This window comes from Calonectris borealis, chromosome 16, assembly GCF_964195595.1.
Source record: "Calonectris borealis chromosome 16, bCalBor7.hap1.2, whole genome shotgun sequence".
NCBI lineage: Eukaryota > Metazoa > Chordata > Aves > Procellariiformes > Procellariidae > Calonectris > Calonectris borealis.
In genome coordinates, this window is record NC_134327.1 from 18,272,481 (window position 1) to 18,289,454 (window position 16,974).

At 41.8% G+C, this 16,974-nt stretch overlaps 1 protein-coding gene and 1 long non-coding RNA gene across 22 annotated transcripts in view; one reads left to right on the forward strand and one right to left on the reverse strand.

Moving 5' to 3' along the window:
- UNKL (unk like zinc finger) overlaps positions 1–13,728 on the forward strand; it is a 60,849-nt gene extending 47,121 nt beyond the window's left edge. For 18 of the 20 annotated variants that reach the window (XM_075165674.1, XM_075165664.1, XM_075165668.1 and 15 more), the window contains 5 exons: positions 527–619; positions 5,005–5,235; positions 5,880–6,082; positions 6,921–7,175; positions 9,688–13,728. In XM_075165674.1, coding sequence (XP_075021775.1) covers positions 527–619; positions 5,005–5,235; positions 5,880–6,082; positions 6,921–7,175; positions 9,688–9,843 — 938 coding nt within the window. In that variant the 3' untranslated portion in view covers positions 9,844–13,728. The remainder of the gene's footprint in view (positions 1–526; positions 620–5,004; positions 5,236–5,879; positions 6,083–6,920; positions 7,176–9,687) is intronic. The other 2 variants (XM_075165665.1, XM_075165667.1) reach the window with 2 other exon arrangements.
- LOC142089340 (uncharacterized) lies at positions 9,760–15,326 on the reverse strand. 2 transcript variants are annotated; one of them, XR_012676179.1, is made up of 3 exons: positions 14,518–15,326; positions 14,192–14,365; positions 9,760–9,815 (listed from the first exon to the last, which is right to left on the reverse strand). It is a non-coding gene; the product is annotated as an uncharacterized LOC142089340 (long non-coding RNA). The 2 variants fall into 2 exon arrangements; XR_012676178.1 differs by lacking the exon at positions 9,760–9,815 and adding an exon at positions 12,639–12,710.
- Between the last annotated feature and the right edge of the window lie 1,648 nt (positions 15,327–16,974).

A 16,974-nucleotide genomic window follows, 5' to 3' on the forward strand; every position in this document is an offset into this window, starting at 1 on the left:
TTTTAAAATATTGCACATTTTCATTTGAATATTCTGACATTCCTTATGTCTGTATGCCCTGATATATACCTCCGTTGCCCCGAGGGCTTATTGTTGTAAGGGGCATTTACAGTGCCTTTCCTCAGGTCTAATACCTGTTTTTATTCAATAATAATAAAAAATATATTTACATAGGTATAAAAATTTTATTTTTCCTCTTTTTCTGTTGATGTACATCTAAGCACAACAGGCGACACAGATTTATTGAAAATCCAGATAGATAGCCACGTCTCCATTATCCTCTGTTCATCTCACCAGCTTAAAGAGCTGTAATAGCTTATATATCAAAGTTTTCCCTTTTAGAAAATACAGAGGATATCCTTCACTGTGTGTCTGTAGTATGCTTAAGATCATGACCTAGACGCGAAAGAGTTCTATGATGGAAGCGCTTATAAAAATAGTCAAATAAAGTTCCTCGTTTCAGCCGTCATGATAGTTTTATGGATAATTCAAGGATAATTCATTGATACAATGTTTTGTTTAACAGGTTCTGCTTTAGATTTGCATTTTAATGATGTGAACGTCGCATCCATAGATAGAGAATTAGAAGATCAAGAAGGCAGTGACCTTGGATTAGCAAGTAAGAGGTTCAGTTTGTAAAATTATACTCATTTAAAATATCTTTCTTTCTTACCTTTCTGAACATTTACTCATCAAAATAGTTACAGACAGTAAAGACCTTGAAGAAAAGTCCTCAGTTTTGTTCCAGCTGTTTAACTTTGTGGTGTAAAGGGATTGCATCACTATCATCCTGTCTGTATTTCACAAGGGATCAGTCTATTAAACGTTTTGTTTTGTTTTTTTTATCATGCTTAATGACTTGGGCCCATGGGCATAATAGTTGATGGGGACTTACATGCATTTACAGGAAGGCATTATGCTTGAGCTTGACTGCCTGCATGTTGAGTGCTGCAAATGTCTGACAGCAGGCAGTATGTGCTGTGGGGACTGACAAGTATTTCCATGGTTAGGTGGTTGCTGAGGGGGAGTGGGGACAATTCCTGAGGAGAAGGAGCTAGCAACCTTTAGGACTTTAATACTTGCAAGTTAGGGACTTAATCTTTCTATGCATCTAACCTGGAAGGAGCAATTTAATTGAAGGTCTGTTGGGAAGTATTCAGCCACTTGGCCTTTTCTGGGAAAGGAGAGGAGAGGAAGACATAGCAAAGGAGAGCAGTGCAGGAAAGAGACAGCAGGGAGGAAGGATAAAAGGGAGGAACATCAAGAAATTAAAATGCCACCTTTTCTTTGTGAAAGTAGAAAAGGGAGAATAACTGAGAGGAAAAAAAAAAAAAGAAAAATAGGAAGTGAAAAATGAGGAACTATAATTTTGTTATCGTATTCCTTTGAGAGTCATAGAGCAAGATAACAGACACATATTTATAATACTTCCATTTATTTTCTGATACCTGTTTTGCTAACATTTCTTTGAAGGACATCTACGGTGATTATTAAGTTGGCTGTGCATATGTGTTAAGCTTCCACTTTCGCAAACAAACCTGTATTCTTGGATGGCAAATGTGTTCCTCCCAAGTCCTTCTTGCCCTGTGGCTCTAGATGCAAAGGGTAAAACAACTATAGCTACGCCCTAGTTTATTATTGCTGACTGTTGCTCCAAGAAGAAAAGCTTGTATTTAGTGTCTCTATACATTATGCAATTTTTATTCCTTTAAGATAATTATTATATCTTTAGTCCACTGGCTTTTGACGTTATTGGAATATGTAAGCTGTCGCTTGCACCACGGTGGATAGAACAGTACCCAAGTACTATAGATTCAAGACTTTGTATTGACCCAAGTGAACATCAGGTGCCCTCACTCCCTCAGGAAAGCATATATTATAAGCAACTGTAAGTTGCTTCTTTTCAGAAATAACACAGATATCCAGAGAGATTCTGCTTCAAACTTTTCCTCCTCCAAGTGCTTCCTTTGCAGTGAAAGGGGACGGTTCTAGGCAAGATCACTAATTTTATCACCCCAGTAGTGTGTGGATACATGAATCTTCAGAGCAAACACAGAATTCAGGAAAGTCACTTGGTTTGAAATGGACTTTTTCACTTCATCAGCTTGCTCATTTGAAGGTGGGCAGAAGATGCCTCACATAAAGTGACTGGTGACATGCTTCTGTCTTCAGATCTGAGCAGAGCATCTGGTGAGGCAGTTTACAATTCACATTTGGTGGTGTTGATGTTTTGGCATCAAGTAGATCTAGGCAGATTGTAGCAGTGGCTTCATTATTGATAGCAAGAGCTAGAAGAAACCAGTGCTGGATCGCACTGATTAAGAAGTTTCTTACACCAAATATTAATTTCTGAGATCTTGACAACAGTGCTATAAGCTCTGGTGCCCCTCCCACCTTGACTGTGTTTTCTCCCAAGGTGGTTCTTTGTTACTAGAGGCTGTATTAATGGTACCTGTATACTTCAGGTTATTAGTGGATCCATACAGAATGACCCAAAATGTTACAGTCTCAATAGGTAGTCATCTAGTTTTATGTAGATTCTCGTCAATAATACTAGTGGGAATATCTTCAGAGGTTTTAGGGCTTTATATTTATTTTGTTGATTGACTTCGTACAATTTTCTGTCCAGTGATGATGCTAACTGGTTGTTCCTTCACCAGAACAGTTTATATGTTATCTGTTAACGTTTTCCATTATTTTTCATTATATTCCCCTTCATACAGACCTGGAAAGAAACTGATAATGTGTGCAATTTCAAATTTATTTCTCTGCTAGTGATGTCAGGCTCAACAATTCTCCTGATGCTATAGTTCATTTGACTGGTATTTAATTTACTGCCTTGTTCTATGCTGCAGGAATGATTATGCTTCATTGGAAGTACCATGAAGTATGGAACAGGAAGGAAATACTGTAACGAATTTTATTTGTATGTGGAAGATAGCTCATGCGGTGTAATAGGATGACCTTGGTGGGTAGCCAGACACCCACCCAGCTGCAAAACAGACTTGACTTGGGAAAAATTAATTTATTGCCAATTAAAATAGAGTTGGATGGTGAGAAACAGAGAAAAACTAAAACAACCCCCCACCACCTTTTCCCCAGGCTCAACTTCATTCCCAACTCTTCTACCTCTCCCTTCCTGTCCCGAGCGGTGCAGGGGAATGGGGAATGGGGGTAGCAGTCAGTTTGTAACAGTTCCTCTCTGCCGCTCCTTCCTCCTCACACTTGTCCCTGCTCCAGTGTGGCTCCTCTCCACACGCTGCAGTTCCTGTCAGGGGAACCTGTACCAGCATGGGCTCTCCACAGGCTGCGGTTCCTTCAGGCAATATCCACCTGCTCTGACCTAATCCTGTCCAGAGACTGCAGGGAAATTCCTGCTTGTGTATCGTAGTCTCTTCCACAGGGTGCAGGGAAACACCTGCTCCACCGTGGTCTCTTCCAAACCTTCCATGGGCTGCAGGGGAATGTCTGCTCCAGTGACTGGAGCACCTTCTCCCCTTCCTTCTTTCCTGACCTTGGTGTTTGCAGGGCTGTTTCTCACACCTCTTGTTCCCTCCTCCTCTGCCCTTTCTTAAATACATTCTCCCAGAGGCGTCACCAGTGTGGCTGAAGGGCGCAGCTGAGTCCTGCAGCGGGTCCACTGGAGCTGGCTGGAACCGGCTGTGTCTGGCACCAGGCAGCCCCTGGCCTCTGCTGGCCATCCCTGCAGCCCCCCACGCCCCGCTACCAAAACCTTGCCCCTTACACTCAAGACATGCAGGCAGATTGTATTTGCCAAAATTCAGCTGGATTTGAAGACTTCTTTAAGAACCAGAAAAGAGATGGTTCTTCTGTTACCATTTCATACAGTGTTTGTTTGGGGGCTTTACTTTGGCTGTTAATTTTTAAGAGAATTCTTACTTGGCCAGATTTTTTTAACTACACTCCCTGTACTTCATTGCTTCCTTGCTCCTCTTGCAAAGAGCGGTGTACGTTTATTGTCTGGTATATTATGTCTGTCTGTGGTTATATGTCTGTCCTGTATCTTCCTCATATAGTTGATCATGAGGCTGACCCTGGTAACATTTGCTGAGTATTTCAAGATATATTTTTCTGAAGACATTATGGCAATGCAGCTTATAATGAGCATCCCTGTCTTTTTGTTTTGAAATACTTCTAAAAGGAATGATGTTTTCTGTGATGATATGAATTCACCTGTTTTAACAGAAAACTAAAATCACGACCCTTGCTTTAAGTATAATCATTTGACTGCTATACTTTTTTTAAAGAAAAGGTGATGTCATTTTTAGTTGCTATTCAAACATACTGATGAATAAAAACTTCACAGTAAATATTGAACTGTTTCCTGACCAGGAAAATGCACTGCATCTGTGCATGTTTATTTAAGTAATTGCATGATTGAACATCCTTTTTTTAATACCTGTTTTTTATTATTATCATTATTTTGGGAAATTATGAACAATGCATTTCATAGAGAGTTAAGTACCTTTGACATTTAAAAACTACTGAACAAAAGCAAAAGTGTGTAGAGGAAAGAAATTGAGCTATGTCTGATTATTATGCCATGTATGATTTTCAAGGTATGTAGTCTCATTTGCTTACCTCGTTTATACATTAAAATAAAACCCAAATTTTTCTTAATCCTTTAAGTTTCAGTCAGTTACTCCACTTGCGTTAGTTGTTGGCTGTAAAAATGAGTAAGTTGAATAACTCGATCTGAAAAGTGTTTTCTCTTTCTTTGTAGCTGCAGATGAGGCCACTGCTGTGTAAAGCTACAAATTCTGTTTTCAGGCACTTGGAAAACTACTTTCAAGTGTTCAATTTAAAAAATATTTTTGCAATAGGAAATAAATAAAGGGTTTTTTTTAATGGAAGGTATTTGAATATAGAATTTAATTTACATTTGATACAATTTTCAGAAAAATACTTACAGAGAGCTGTATACTGCTTTGGAACTAATCTTTTTTTCCCCTCCCCCCCCCCCCCCCGCTAATGCATACATAGGTCAAAGATTACTGGGAAGTTCAGCACCTGTCAATATTCCAGGTTCTCTTGTTCGTTCCTCATCTTTACATTCATCATCATCCCTTTCAACCTCTCCACTCAGTTCTCTTTCACAATCACTGTCTCAGTCTTTTGTTTCATCCACTACGGCTCCTCACCACCAGCAGCCTCAGCCTTTGAAGACAGAACATAGTATGTTAGGCACCTCAGCCTCTTCTCACAACTCTTTAGGTAAGTAAGTTGAAGGCTGCACTTTGCGTATTGTAAGAGGGAACTTAATGGCAGGTAAGAAATGTTTAGTTCAAGGCTTTGCATGTTTCTTATGACTTCATCTGGACAACAAAGCCTAGCTATTGTAATTCATAACACTACTGATAATGGAGTTATATGTGGTATGTGGGAGTAAGTTCGAGGAGTGAACTTCTGTTCCTAGTGAAAGGAAAAAGAGAATTCTTGGAAAAGGAGATATTTACAGAGGCATTTGAAAGGGGTAAAATAGAGCAGTTGGCATACTGGCAGCAGGAATGCATTTTAGCCACAGCATTTTGCTGAAGGAAAATACAAAACAGAGAAAGAGGAAGAGTTAAAATAATGTATGAGCTGCTAGGAACAAAGCTTTTTGTGTATAAATGAATTCCCACTCTTCCTTCTCCTTTTGTGGACTGTACTGTCTTTTATTAAACGCAGCAAGAAAAAAACCATGTGGTTAAGTCTCCTGAATTGCTCTGAATACTGTAAACGTTTTCCAGACTGTCACATATCTTGCAGATAAAAGTATAAATTTTGCGTATGTGGCATATCTATTTTGTCCTGCGTGTGAAACATTTTGCAGCAGTGTGTGCAGACTGATTATTTTTTCTGCCTTGGTTTTACAGGTTTAAATGGTGTTACAGGAAGCATCTGGGACTTTGCAACTGGGAGTTTCTCTCCTAGTCCATCCCCAGTATTAAGCAGTGGCACTACCCCCTCAATAAGTTCAAACACCAGTGGGAATGAACTAACTCGAGTTAAACAGGAACTTGATGATGCCAAGAGAAAACTAAAACAATGGGAAGAATCTTGGCAACAAGTAAAACAGGTATGCTAATTTATGGTAATATTAAATTACATATATGGTTTTTTTTTAACAAACAAGCAGCTCCTACGGCTTTTTTGTTTTACATATCTTCTTATCCTTGGACCCAGAGTTTTATTACAGTCTGTCAAAGGAATGATTTTTCCATCCTCAAAATGGGCTAGCAGCATAAAGGAAACTGAGCTTTTTAAAGGGCAGTTCATTTTTTGAAAGTTGATCTGTCTCTCTAGACAGGGACACTTACACATATTCAGGATAGGGCTGAACAGCACTGTAACTTGATGTTTAAGTAACTAAAGACACACATTCCCTCCCATACCTCTTTCAGATGATAAGCACGCAAAAAAAGTAGAGGCTTGCCAGCTGCTGTGGTTGTATAGTGTACCTGGACAGTATCTAGCTATCTCAGCAGTCAAACTGAGGTTGTTGATAACTGCCAGTCTAGTGCATTTTCTGTAGTCCTTTCCTTCCCCTCATGTTGTTCTCTCTGTGACGAGGAGTAGCTAAGTAGCTGTACTAAATTTTGACAGTTTTTGATGTCTCTTGACATTAAATTATGAATTTAACATTTAAAATGTGTTCCATTTATAGAGCTCCAAAAAGGCTTCTGGCTGTTTACAGACAAGTAACAGTGACATACCTAAAAATTACATTAAGACAAAACAAGAAGAGTTGTTAAATAGAAGGTAGGATAAGTAGGGAGAAGTGTAAAATTGACAATAAGTGCATTGTTATGTCTAAAATTAGAGATTACTTGCATCTTTGAAGGCTTTTGAATTTGCTTTTCTGTTGTTAATTTAAAAAAATTATTTTTTATATTCTGGAAATCTCTTTCTCCCAGGCATGTGATGCATGGCAGAAAGAGGCTCAGGAAGCAAAAGAACGTGCTAACATCGCAGATGCAGACAAACAACTTGCTCTTCAGAAGAAGGAGGAAGTGGAAAATAAATTAAAAAAGCTGAAGGTGCAATTAGCTGCTTGTCTATCTACTACATTACCTTATATGAAAAACTATGGAGATATAGAAAAGATATCCTTGCCAAAGCTTCGTTCCTTACAAAATCGGCTGCATTTAGATTTAGAAGCAATAGATGAGGTGAGTTTCTTCATCTGCATAACTATTTTTGATTAACTGAAACTGGCAGCTCAATAACCTTCAATGACATATTTATGCCAGGTTTCATTTCAAAGAGCAACATTGCTCTCGGTGTTAAGTCTTTCTTTTCTGGACTAGAGGATGGTTCAGATTTCTCAACCTAATGGATTCTTCTAAGTTTTTGATCAGCTATCAGAACAAATTACAAGTGATTCACAAGAATTCTTGGGGTGATTAAAAAGAAGATTTAAAGCCAGCTTTTACTCCCAATGTTTTGGGCACTACCTAAATAAATAAAAACGGTTGCCCTAAATAAATTAAAATAGTTACATGCTTTTCACTTATTTAGAAGATAGATGGCGAGGTTCCCTGCTAGGAGTTTGTGTAGTCAGAGAGGCCAGTACAGACTTGGAGCATAGAATCATTGATGTTAGAAGAGACCTCTGGAGATCATCCAGTCCAACCCTCTGCTCAAAGCAGGGTCAACTCGAGCAGGTTGCTCAGGGCCTTGCCCAGTAGTGTTTTGAGTATCTGCAAGGATGGAGAGTCCACCACCTCTGTGGGCAACCTTTTCCAGTATTTGACTACGCTCACAGTAAGAAAAGTTTTTTCTTATCTCTATGTGGAATTTTCTGTATTTTCATTTGTGCCTGCTGCCTCTTTTTTCACTGGATACCACCAATAAGAGTCTGTCCCTATCTGTTTTACTCCTTCCCATCAGGTATTTATACACACCGGTAAGATGCCATCTCTTTTCAAGGCTAAACAATCCCAGCTCTTTCAGCCTCTCCTTGTATGTCAGATGCTTCAGTCCCTTAATCACCTTAGAGGCATATTGCTGTATTTCACCTTCTCTCAAATCCAGACTCGGTTTCTGCCAAAATTTCGGATGCTCTTTTGCTGCTAGATTGAGGGCATTTTTCAGGGTTCTCAAAGCTGGGAATATCAAGTGCCACTCCTCTGAGCCCATCAAGGAAGATAATAATGACCATGCACTGCTCCAGGCACCATACTTCAAACCTTGCTGGGCACAACTTGGTTTTACATTGCTTTCTCCCCTGCAATCTCAAAGGGCAATGACACCACATATGACACCAATTCTTGTTGTTTTGTTTTGACTGTGATGGGACTGTCCACAGGAAAAAAAGATTTTATAGAATCATAGAATCATAGAACAGTTTGGGTTGGAAGGGACCTTTAAAGGTCATCTAGTCCATCCCCCCTGCCGTGGGCAGGGACACCTTCAACTAGATCAGGTTGCTCAGAGCCCCGTCCAACCTGGCCTTGAATGTTTCCAGGGATGGGGCATCTACCGCCTCTCTGGACAACCTGTGGCAGTGTTTCACCACCCTCTTTGTAAAAAATTTCTTCCTTATATCTATAGTCCTTATATCTAGTCTTTCCTTTCATTACTGGGATGATCTGCCATACTCTAATACCTGTTTGAGTTCAGCAGTGTCTTCTCCGTCTCGGTGCACCTCCTGTCCAGTGCCATCTGTGTCAGTATGAACAACAGCCTTGAAAAAACAGCCAGGCTCTCTTTAGAAGAGTTTAAAACTCTTTAAAAAAAATGTAAGTCTTTGTCAATAAAGTAGGTGGATGACGACAAGACTTGCTCATTACCAGGCTCCTGTTATCAAGTACATTTACAGGATTCTGGATTGGATTAGGGACAACTATTGTTTTTCTCCTAAGGGATTTTAAAGAGGAGCAGAAGAGTCTTGGGATCTCTTACCAAAAAAGTCATTACATCCTGGAATGGAAGTCATCTCAGCCAGGCTGGAGTGATCAGAATCATTCCCACCTTTTCCGGCTCCTCAGTTGCCCAGGTTTCCTTTACCACTGTGGCCTCTTCTCACCTAGCTCTTCCTTCCAGGAGAAAGCTGCTGTCTTAGGCAGTGCCACACATAGCGTTCTGGGTTCTTCTCTTAGTCCGAACCATGTCTTGCTCTTCAAAAATCAACACGGCTTTTAGATGCTTCTGAGTTCTTCTTGTTCCTTAATAGGGTTGATATGGCTTATCGTATGGAGACATATATTTGCAGTTGTAACATCCTCCCTGAAGTCTGTATCAATAGCTTTATTCAAAGTATCGCACATTTGGGATGCTTCCATTTTGTCCTAATATGAACATCTCCCATGGCATGAGAAAATGTAACAGTGGTTTGAAATGGCAAAATGAAGAGTATATGACAATGAAAAAGGCTTATTTCCTCTTTTTTTTGTTTTTGCTTGTTTGCATCACTCATCCCAATTATGCAGGAAAACTTCAGTCTAGAGGTTCAATCCTAGATACTTGCCTTTCTAAAAGCACCTATACTCCTCCAGCTACTACTTTAAAGGTTGCACGTGCTCTGATCTTACGACCCTCAATTCAGCTGTCTGTTATACAAAAACATTGTCCTTTGTGTTGTTAAATTAGAAGTTTATTCGGGATAGCTAAGCATAAAGCTGCTAGAACGCAACTGTATATTTGGAATTGTTTTTACTGAGTGCAATAATCTTTTTACAGGTGATTTTTCAGCTTCAGTCAAAGAAGTGTATCGTATGTCAGGAAGGTGATCGTAGCATTATCCTGAATCCATGTCAACATTATGTACTTTGTGATCACTGTGCAGCTGCACAAGAAGAATGTCCCTGCTGCAAGAAAAAAAAAAATCTGTGGTAACATACAGGCATAGTACTCATATCATGTTCATGAATTAAATAATTTTATGTTTCTGTATTTTGTATAAGAATTGTATCAGTCATAATTATTCCATTTAATAGTGCTAGACTGATTTCCATTTTGATGTGAGAAACTTAGTTGCTTTAAGATAGAGAATAAGGCTTGCTCACTTTTATATATCAACTTCATTTGATGATGTTCTATAGTCTTGAGGTGCTTTCATTCCCCCCCAATCCCATCGCAGCCTTTTCTGACTTCCACTTATATTCCTAGTGCACAAGCTACTTAGGTTCATTTGCACTGTAATCACTTCGTATAAATCTTACCATAATGCCTGAATGAAGTGTTTATACCTGTTATTTTCATTAACAGAAGATGGATATGTAGATACAGTAACTACACACTCAACAGTACAAATGGTCCCTTTGCCATGTCTGTTGTGTGTGGAATGCCAGAGCCAGTATTTTGGAATCAGTCTAACACTATGTTTACTTGGATGTTTGAAAAACTCCGATTAATATAAAAGCACTTTTTAATTATTGTGTTTTGTTAGAAGATATGTTGTAAATTGCTTCAAGCTGCTTTCTAGGTCTTATGTTTATTTTTTAATATGCAATAATATGATGTCTTATATGTGTACGGTGAATTTAAAATATTTCACATGGTTTTACTGTTAAATCACAATATGATTAAAGAGAAATGACAACTTACTTAGTTTTTTTACAATTTATAAGTTAACTGCATACTGTAGTATTTATAAATGTACCAGCGGAGACAAAACCAGTGAGGCATATATGCTTTCATACTCAAAGACGTGTTTTCAATTTTGTGAAACAGATCAGTTTTAGTAAACAACTGTGCATTTGCATATCTCCCTCAGTTTGGGTGTTTTTAGTCTTAAAGTTTTTGTACATCTCCTAACCTGTGTGGTACTCATTGGGAGCAGATATGATATATATAATACTACCAAGTGCCTATGCCCAATATCCTATAAAATGGCAAAAGACATAAAAAAATAATTTTGCAAATAATTTCTATTGCTTAATTTTGTATTGAACAATTTGACAATAACTAGAATATGTCTCTTGCTTTTATAAATATTTAAAAATACACTTTTTTCAGTAATGAAGTAATGCATGTTTGAAAGGAACTACAAAATTATTTAAGTATGTAATCAGGCAGTGGCACTTTGACACAGTGATTCTTTTAAAAGGTGGTAATATCCTTACTTCATCCTGGTAGTTGGGAACATGCAATTCAGGAGAAGTTAATTAATTACTGCATGTTAACACTGTATATTTTTACTTTTCTTACATGGAATAATTGCCTGCATTACTCCTTTTTCTGTTAAATTCAGGTGTGACACTAGTACAACTTAGATTGAAATGACCTACTACTGTGTTACATGATTTGTATCTCTGTATTACTGTATTCAGTACAAAAAGTGAGTTCACACAGGCAGCAAAGAGTTAATCTATTTAAAGTTCAGTCATGCTAAAACAAAAAAAAAGATGTATACTAAAATTATTATTGTCAAAATAGAGCTTTTCGAACTGTGTCAGCATTAAATAAAGGGCCCAAGCCAATAGCACTGAAATCACTCTCTCCTTTGTGTTTTAGCGTTCTTTGTAGAAAGGCTTGAGTTAGCAAAAAATCATTACACATTTTCTGTGAGAACTGAACGTACAGACTTGTCGCTGCTTTCCTAAGACGGGTCGATCTGCAGGAATGTTGGAGACCTTTTGGGAAGAGCGAAGTAGGATAAAATATTAAATACATCTCTACTTGCTTCTGTTTCAAAATTTTGTCTGAAGATCACTCTAAAGACCAAAGTTGGGTTTAATAATGTGATTTTGTTGACTTTAACACATTCCTCTAAAACGTTTGTACTGAGAAAACTATAAAATTGGACTGTATTTGCATTTTCAAACATACTTTTCTGTCCTAAAATAAGATATTGCTGTTTTAAAGGTGTAGCCAGCTTTAGACTTTTAAAAAAAGGAACTTGGATCACCAAGTTTGGTTGTAGGTATTAATGTATTTTTTGCATCTGTGCAGTCTATGACAAAGACTGATTTTTGAACTTTAACAGCATTTTGGACTAAAGCAAACTTAGTTCTGTAAGCTTTTTTTTTTTTGAAACAGTGAGGAAATCAAAGAATAATGTGTAATTATAGTTTGAAATTATGTTACATATTTTTCAAACAAGCAGTTATTTTGGACACCAGTTTACTATATTTATCTAGTGTGGAACAGCATTCTGCAACTATTGTGCTCACAAAAACATTTAGAAATATCTTAGTGAAAACTTCTGCTTTGGTATTTTAGAAGAAACCAGCTTAGGCCACATTGTGCTGCCCATATGCAGCTATGTGACATTTATTACTCATGAGATACAGAAGCGTGGTTTTGTGCTGTCTTGTCAAAGTTTAGAGTTCTTCATGTGTATTTTAGTGTATTTGCCTATGTCCTAGGGCTATTTTTGTTCCCTTTTTTTTTTGGTAGTAACAGGCGATTTTCCTAATCTTGTGACACCAACAAAAAAGGAATGTAAAGAGCACTTGCAGTGTGGATCATCACTTTGACATTCATAGTTTATATGTGCTGCATTTTTAGAGGAAATGAACTAATATGTTTAGTCTGTTGCTTTTTGAAGTTGTATGTTTTGTGTTTTACAATGATGAATCTTGAAAATAATGATGTGTGTCCCATAGTAATATCAGTACTGAAAATTTTGCAGGTGTTCCCTGTAAGTTTCTTTGGTGCTGAATTACAGACACATATCAACAAACCATTTTCTGGAGAAAGAAAAAAACACATACCAAAGAAACATACCTATGTGTGAAATTCTCAGACTGGGCAGCTCGCTGTAATTATAGAAGAATCCTTAGGTAATCACCTGAACCATACATCATCATACATAGCAGTCATAGAAAAATAATACAGTTGTTCTTCACAAAATTCTTTTTGTGAGGAATTACAAACAACGTTTTCTGTATCTTACTAAAGAAAGTCAACTGCAAATAAAAAATAAATATGTACTTTTACACCAGTACTTTAAAATGGAGGATAACAAAATATATGCAGTTGACTAGAGACGACTATTTGGAAAAAATCAGAAGTGAAACGTGACCTTTGTAAGTATTCGTCCTTGTACTATATACACTATCTAGAAACAAGATACATTAAAATTGTATTTTAGCGAGACTACAGTATGGTAGTTTGCTGAATTCACAAAATACATAAAAGCAAACTAAATAGATTTTCAAGATTCATTTTGGTATTTGACAAAGTTCTGTGTTAATTTATGTAAGAATATAATTTTTAATGTGAATGCCATTATGTTTTCACAATTATTTTAGCCTGGGGAATAATACATTAAAATTGTGATTTCTCAGGGTTTTTACAGTTAGGAGCTGTAATTTAACCGGAAGTATGCTAATTACAGATAGATCCCAAGATGCATGTCATAGGCTTATTATTAGTCATCTTTGATTAGCAGATTATTAAAGACATACTTGTTTTGTTCTGTATTGCCATTCAGAGTATCCTAGTATTAAATATAGGTAGTGATATTATTACTGTCACACTATGCTTGTGTAACTGTGGTCATCATCAGACCCTAAATAAATATGGAATTTCTACTCATATTAATTTATGGAAGCCGTTAATGTTTTGAGTGTACAGACAGAAATGATTTTGTGAATGAAATTGTTCATAATACAAAACATATTATTTATAATGCATACTCATTTGTTTGTAGTGAACTGTTTAAAATTGTTAACACTTGTTAAAACTTTTCTACACTATAGCGTTTATGCAATGGTTTACAGAAGTCATGGAATTATTTTTATTACCAACATGGAAATAAAATTTTGATCTTTATTTCTGAGCTGTACTGTGTTTCAAGACTCAAAAATTAGATGTGTTTTCCTCTGCAATCTAATTACGGCACTTCTAATCATTTCAGGGTTTCAACCACTGGGATTGGCATTTACTGTTTCAGTGGAGAAAGAGGTCTAACTATGATACAAAGAAACTGATTCAGCAGAACGGTCTACAAGACAGAGGCTGTCGAAGTAATTAAAACATAACCACTTTTCCATTCCATTCTTCTCTATACTACATGTCCTACGAACATACAAAGCGTCCTCCTGGGCTGGAGCTATCCTCGTAAGTCTATTCCAGTATTCTGTCCCTAACAGTGGCAACAGGACATGCTATTTAGGAGATGCACATAAGTCTTGCCTTTTTCTGCAGTCCATACCTCTCATATCCTCCAGTGTTATGGATGTTAAAAACTGCAGCCTATTTAGGCTCATCTTATACAACATGTATAGCTTTGTACCTTTCCAACTCAAAACTTTGTCCTTCATAGCATGCAGAGAATGTGACAGCATACTGTACTGAGGATGTGGATTCACCAAGGCTTTCCAGAGCTGCTTCTCCTGTCATCCATATTCCTCCTGGTAACGCCCAGGACTTTTTCAAACTTGTTTTTTCCTCAGCAGCCACCACACATCTGGCAAGGCAAATAAATTAGAGTTGGTTACTAAAAAGACTCAGCTTACATGCTGTCCTTGCATGAGAGATTCAATAATGAAGGTGAGAATAAAGTGGTGGGAACAATCCCAACAAGGTGGAAAGGGAAGACAGACACACACAGAGTCTTACATGGTGACCACCGAGTACTGGTGATAAAGCTGTAGAGACACATGCCTTATGGTCTTCCACTTGCGTTCCCATACACCCCAAGGCCTTGCACTTGCCCTGCAGAAACCACCTTTTTCATCTACATGCACCATCAGGTCCCCCGGTTTGCTTTCTGATGTCCTCAAAGCCTTAGCCCTGGGGCCCCTGTTTGTGTTTTGGTGTACCCTAGAACCCTCAATTCACATTTTGGGTTGGCCCGAGCCCTCCATGTGCCTTCTGGTGAGCCTCAGGGACCTGTGTTTGTCCTGCAGTGGGCAACGAAGTTCTCCGTTTAGCATTCTCCCCTCTCCCACAGTTTTCTGGGTGCTTTTTGGTGTTCTCCACCATCAGCTTTTTTCCTTTCGGTTTGCCCCCGGGCCCTCCTTTGCCTTTCTGTACCCCAGAAAGGCAGCCTGCAGCCCATCGCTCCAGCAGCCGACCGACCGACCGACCATTCCCTGCCGGGCCGACGAGGGCGGCTGCAGGAAAGACTGCCGAGATGTCCCGGGACCAGGAAAGCGTCGGCGCCCCCAGCGCGCGGTTGCACCGGGGTCTCCGCGGGAGTTCCGGGTGCGTTGGCGGGAGGGGGGGGGGGGGGACCGGTATCCCCGCAGGGTCAGAAAGCAGGGAAGACTGCCTCTCCCTGCATGCCGGCAGCTGTAGTCCTGGGGCACGGAGCTTCCGGTCGGCCATGTTGTTCCCCGGAGCATGCCGGGAGGTGTAGTCTTCCGGCACTCGGCTGCGGGGCGGCAATGCTGTGTTTGCCAGCGCATGCCGCGAGGTGTAGTTTTTGCGAACTTGGCTGCCGGGCAGCCGCATTGCTCTCGGGCGCGTGCGGCGCGGCGTTGTCCTTCCTACCGCCGCGGCCTCCGTGGCGCAACACGATGTGTAGTTCTGCTGCCGGTTTCGTGTGGTTTCCTGCGGGCTTCCAGCTGCAGACGCTCCCCGACAAGCCGTGCGGCTGCCCCTCGAGAGCGCATGCGTGGTGGCGCGCCGCCCGGCGTCCGAATGGCGGTACTGCGGCTCTTGATCTGCGCATGCGCCGTGGCGCTTTCTGCTGCCCTCACTGCTGCCACCGGGCGACCAAAGTTCGGTACTGCATCTCGGGAGCCGCGCATGCGCGGTGGCGCCCCCCTTCCCAGCGCTGCCGTCCGCCGGTAACGGCAATGCCGTACTGTGGTGCCCGCGGGGTGATGCCGCCGCGTTCGTTGCTTCGTCCCGGTAAGGAAACGCCGCTGCCGCCCCACATGCGCGGTGCCGGCGGGCGCTGGGCGCGCAAAGCGCGGAACTGCAGCGCCCGTGTCGCCCCCGTGCACGCGCCGCCCGGCGGCTGCTCGCTGCTGCTGCCGCCCCGTGGCCGAATCGCGGTACTGCAGCGCCGGCACCGCACAGGTGCGCAGCCGCGCCGCCGCCGCTGCCGCCTTCGCTGCTGCCGCCCCGAAGCCGAAGCGTGGTACTGCAGCCCGGCGTTCGCGCGCCGGCTGTGGCCCCTCCATGCGCGGTCCCCATCCCGGTGCATCCCTCATCCCGGTGCATTCCTCATCCCGAGGCGTCATCCGGTCCCCAGCCCGGTGCATCTCACATCCCCCTGCCTCTCAGCCGAAGGCAGCACCCCGGGGGGTGGGGAGGCTCTGTCCCTGCCTCCTCCTGTCACTGTTGCCGGCCTGCAACAGTTAGGGAACCCCCCCCACCCACAAAAACACCCCCACATTCCTGTTGGTGCCCCCTCCCCCGGCATGGCAGCACCCCCAAGGGTGTCGGCGTGTCCCGGTGCTGTCCCATCCCCGGGGCAACCCTCCATCCCCTGTCCCTGCAGCTGATCATTGGGCTCTGTGTTCCCCCCAAGAAAACGGGGATGGAGGGGACCCCTGGGGACAGGGGGCGGGGACCCCCAGAGAGTGGGCTGTGCTGCCATTGCTCCTTGGTGCTGGCCCTGCCTGTCCGCTGTCCCCGCAGTGGTGATGAGCTCCAGGCCACTGGCAGGGACCCTCACTGTCACCTTCCCCCCGTGCCAGCTGCCACTAGCGACAGGGACAGCAACGGCCCCCGCCCTGCCACGCACACGGGTGTGCAGGGGCACAGGCCATCCCTGTCAGGGGGACACGCTGGGGACACCGCCTGCCCCAGGGGTGTTTGGGGTCCCCAGGGTGGGAGCGGAGCTGCAGGATGCCGGGTCCCCCCTGCCTGAGCCCTGCAGACCCAGGTGGAGCGCAGGCATCCCCCGGCCCTGTCCCGAGCCCTGCAGACCCAGGTGGAGCGCAGGCATCCCCCGGCCCTGTCCTGAGCCCTGTCTCCACGTGGCTGTGGGCCGGTGCTGCTATTGCGTGGCCAGCGGCCGGGAGGACACAGCTCTCGCTGGCTGGGGCCAGAGGAGCCCGGCAGCCTGGGGACCCCTGGGAAGGGCTGACTTTGGTGACAACTTGGCCCCCAGGGCCCAGA